General features: G+C 25.1%; 2 protein-coding genes across 2 annotated transcripts in view; one reads left to right on the top strand and one right to left on the bottom strand.

Moving 5' to 3' along the window:
- LOC108751773 (juvenile hormone acid O-methyltransferase-like) overlaps nt 1–4418 on the top strand; it is a 54255-nt gene that overhangs the window by 23214 nt on the left and 26623 nt on the right. The gene's annotated exons all lie outside the window — the stretch shown is intronic.
- The window catches only part of LOC108751637, a 3945-nt gene continuing 2835 nt past the window's right edge, over nt 3309–4418 (bottom strand). The window contains exons 4-5 of the mRNA XM_018491920.1: nt 4089–4247; nt 3309–3457 (exon numbers count right to left, since the gene is read on the bottom strand). Of these exons, the coding sequence (XP_018347422.1) occupies nt 3309–3457; nt 4089–4247 (308 nt within the window). The remainder of the gene's footprint in view (nt 3458–4088; nt 4248–4418) is intronic.

Here is a 4418-nt window from a genome sequence, read left to right as displayed (position 1 = left end):
CACGCACGCACGCACGCACGCACGCACGCACGCACGCACGCACGCACGTACACATTGGCAACTGTTAGAATTCAATTGGTGCGTTGAACTGCCTCTTTTTCTGTATATTATATTTATTAGATAACCTTATTTTATCAGATAATCTGTATATATGCAAATATATACAAATTGATTAGTATTTAATTGATAATTCTAGACAAATTTTTATTAAAATAATGAAATTTACATATATTTACAAGTAAGCAGTAAATTAGAAATAGCAAATGGGGTTATAACAGATATAGTCTTTATTTAGATAATTAAATGCATACTCTGACAAGTAAAATACCACAACAGAGTTGTATCTAAATTAGTTTAGTATTTACTGAATTCTTTGTTGCTTTCGAACAAATTATCAAAATATACTTTAAGCCTTCCAATTGACGGAAATGTTCTACAATCCATTTATTGTTTATTACGTGTTCTATTAAATCACACATTTTCTAACGTTATGTGCTGTTGCATTTACATGGTCTTGTGCAAAAATTATAATAAAGATATATTATAACATGAAATACTTTTTATAATAGTATTTAAATAAATAGTAAATAATTAGTAAGAATAGTTAATTTAAATAAAACGTTATAGTATTTATAACAGTAATTAAAAAGAAATATATAAATAATATCTTAAAACATTTAAAAATTGTAAAATAATATATATCTATACATTAAAATTACTTACAAATATTTATTTACATTTGTAAGTAATTTTAATGTATAGATTTACCTCCTAAAGTATTGACATGCATTTATGAAATATCGTGTATATTCGTTAAAGATAGGGGAAGTCCAGGCAAAGGCAAATGCTCTGGTCAAAGCAAATATTTTGTATTTTTGCTTATCTATCGATGATAGTGCTATGAGTCTCTAACTGTTAAAGGAATGATCGGTCGGCGACGCCATGAAAATGCGAAACAATATGTGATTGCGCTCGTTTGTGTTTGATAGAGAAATCAAAAAAATTGTGTGTTTTCTTGCGATTTTTGGTACGTAGTTTAATTATTAGTAGTTTCTAACTGTTTCTCTCTTATATAACTAGTGTGAATGATTTTTTATAAAAATTCTCTGATTTTAAATGTGTGAGTGATGTAAAATTTTGCATTTGTTGCTTAAACTTATTCTAACTTTTCCAAATTTGCGCCAAGTAGGTTCTTCTTTTTTGGGCAAAGTGGATAAGAGCAAAGCGAATGGCCCATCCTTCTTTACCCAGTATTACATTGAAAATACCGGGAAAACGAAGGGACAGACTATCTTTCGAGTGAACGAAAGGCACATGATTATTTACATCTCATTTTTGTTTTTTTCTACAACGCAGTATGATATGTGTTTTGAAGAATGCCGATCCATTGTCCGAAGGCTAGATTCAGTGCTCTAAATGAACTCATGAAGGTTGCACTATATATAGAAGATTTGGCAGCTACTAACTTTGTGACGATTGCTAAGATTAATTTTGATTCTTTTTATTCCATTCTCATTGCTCGAGAAACTGATACGCTTGTCCAGGGGGATCAGATAAAGCGGATGATTTCTCTTTATTTACGTTTTGATTAAAAAAATATTTAAATGTTCAAATTTTATAATTCTATTTTATTTTATTTCAAAGTTGATTCCTAACAAAAATTATGAGAATAAAAAAGGTTTCTGATCTTAACTATGTCATCTTAACTATGTCATTTCCCTTTCCAAAGAACCTTAACATATCCACTTTGCCTGGACTTTCCTATACGATAATTTCATGTTTGAAATTATTATGTTACCATAATAGTGATTTTGTATAGTGAACAAGATTTATGTGACTAAAATAATTAATATATTCAAGTTAATGTATAGTAATTCCGTAATATTTTCTTTAAAAGATACATGTGCACTGAAGAATTTTTTTTAAAAACCTCACGAAGTTCAATTTCTCCCGAGGATAATCCAACCATTGCAATGTTGAATAGACTAAACAGATAGAAAAACATTTTTTCTGTATAGTACATCTGCAAATAATGCAATTGATTCTGCGAACTGAGTTACACTGAAATCTCGTAATAATGAATCTTAAAAATCTTGAAGCGTTATATAAATCCCTTTTATCCAAGTAGCACAGCAGCACTTGCAAAGCGTTAAAAAAATGATTATATGCGTATTTTAGTGTTTTGTTAACGCTTTGTAAGCACTGTGTGCTACTTGGATATATATATTTGAGTAGTGTGAGTAGTGGAGATAGCAGTAGAATCGTGACCAATACGGTCTTGAATTACATAGTTTAGAAGTAAAAGATGCATAAATTCGTTCAGATGCGCACTCTATTACGAAGTTTTAATGTATATATAATTTTAATTTACATTATTTAAGAGTTTTAGTATCACATATAAATCGTAAGATTAGATAAAGCTAGATATATAAAAAATAAAACATAAAAAGATTATATCAAGATTTATATCAAAATCTTAATCTTTTTTTATGCAAATGTTCTTTGCTATTTATATGCTGTTGTTAATGTGTTTATATATTTGTGTGCATAAAGAGAAAACAATTGTTTAATAATTTATTTGTGTGTCGTATTGTTAATATTAAAGATGAAGTAAATTTATATAATTTATTATAGAATTCTGTATAAATTATTATTTTTATGTAGAAAACCGTAAATTTCAAAAGCTGAGAAGTAATTAATATATAAATAGAATTAAATTTGTTGAGTTTAATATAATTTTTGTGTTAAAATTTAATTAAGTTTCACATTAAAAAAAAATATACTTGTTATTTTAATATGAATTTAACTCTTACGTAATAGAAAAACAGACTCATCATTATATAAATACATGAAGTAGAAAAAATGATTATTATTTTCATTATTTTCTTGCTATATGTGTAATATTTTTTAGCGATAATTTACAAGAGTTAAAAACAAATGATGACAAACATTTTTGAAACATTTTTTCTTTATTTCGAACTAAAAGAAACATTTTTGCAGATATGATACTGATTAATCTTAAGGATTAATTATGGTATCTAGAGATTCAAAAATTAGAAGAGAAATAATTTTACATCACAATTATATTATACAATATATAATTAACATATTATATTATATGTATATATTTAAATAATTATATTATATATATTTATTTTATTGTATTTTCAAACAATTTAAAAACAAATGCTAACTTATACAGAATTGTAGAGCAGTAATCTATATATGTTTGCGTTTAAAATTCTAAATATTCTTTATTTTATAAGATATTTATATTCTACTGACTTATGTAATAAATATATAAATTTCTATGGAGACATTTTTGAGAAGGGCACTTTCGAGTAGAACTTATTTGCTAAGTCGATCCAAGGCAATTCTATTCTATCGATCACGTGTGATACTATTATTGGATAAAAGGTTAGCCAGTGTTCATTTACAAAATTTATGATTGCATCAGCTAAAAATAAAAATTGACATATAAAATGACAATGTATAATTTTCAGAAAAAAATCAATTAGAAAGATAAATGTAAGATTACAATATATGTAAATGTAATTGTAATTAATTTTGGTATAAGATTTTATATTTGCAAAAATAGCAACAATAAAAATATTGCGATAAAAGATGACAAAATATGATTTAAATTTGTAAAATATGTACTTTTAACTTTTATCTTATTTTAAATCAGTGATTATTTTGTTATTCTAATTTGAACAATGCATAATTATATTAGTTGGAGTTGGAATTGAAAAAGGATAAACATGATCAGTGTAATAATAGGCTAATAATAGGTATTAATATAACATTATTATATAACAGTATTGCTATAAATATGAGAAAAAAATCAGTCTCATTACTTGATGGGCAAATTAGATATACAAATTATGGATTATTAATATTTAATTAATTATTCTAGATAAACTTTTATTAAATAGCAAGAGAATTTTGTACGTAATATATAAATGTATATACTTATTGTTAAATAGGAAATCAGATATGAATCTTTGTCTACATAATTTAATTTCCATTAGACAATACATACAACAATAAATGGAGTTACGTCGGGATTAGTTTAATATTATACTTACTGAATGCTTTTTTTTCTTTGACCACATCATCATAATACAATTTAAACTTTCTAATTGACGGAACACAATGAAAATGTTCTATAATCCATGTATCGTTTATTACATGTCCTGTATAATTCAAAGTTCCGCTGACACCTTCCAAAGTTAGATTATAATATCCTATTACACAAAAATTATTTTAATCATAAAAATACAAAATAATTTTAAATAAAATAGTAATGATTAAAAAAAAAGATTATTTCTTTAAAATTGCTACGTTTATGTATAACAATAATTATTAATTTTATATTAAAGATTAATTTATGTTATATATATAATTTGGATGACTCA

Source organism: Trachymyrmex septentrionalis, unplaced genomic scaffold (assembly GCF_001594115.1).
Source record: "Trachymyrmex septentrionalis isolate Tsep2-gDNA-1 unplaced genomic scaffold, Tsep1.0 scaffold51, whole genome shotgun sequence".
Classification (NCBI taxonomy): Eukaryota; Metazoa; Arthropoda; class Insecta; order Hymenoptera; family Formicidae; genus Trachymyrmex; species Trachymyrmex septentrionalis.
Note: the sequence above shows the minus strand (reverse complement) of the source record. Positions and strands in the feature narration are given on the sequence as shown.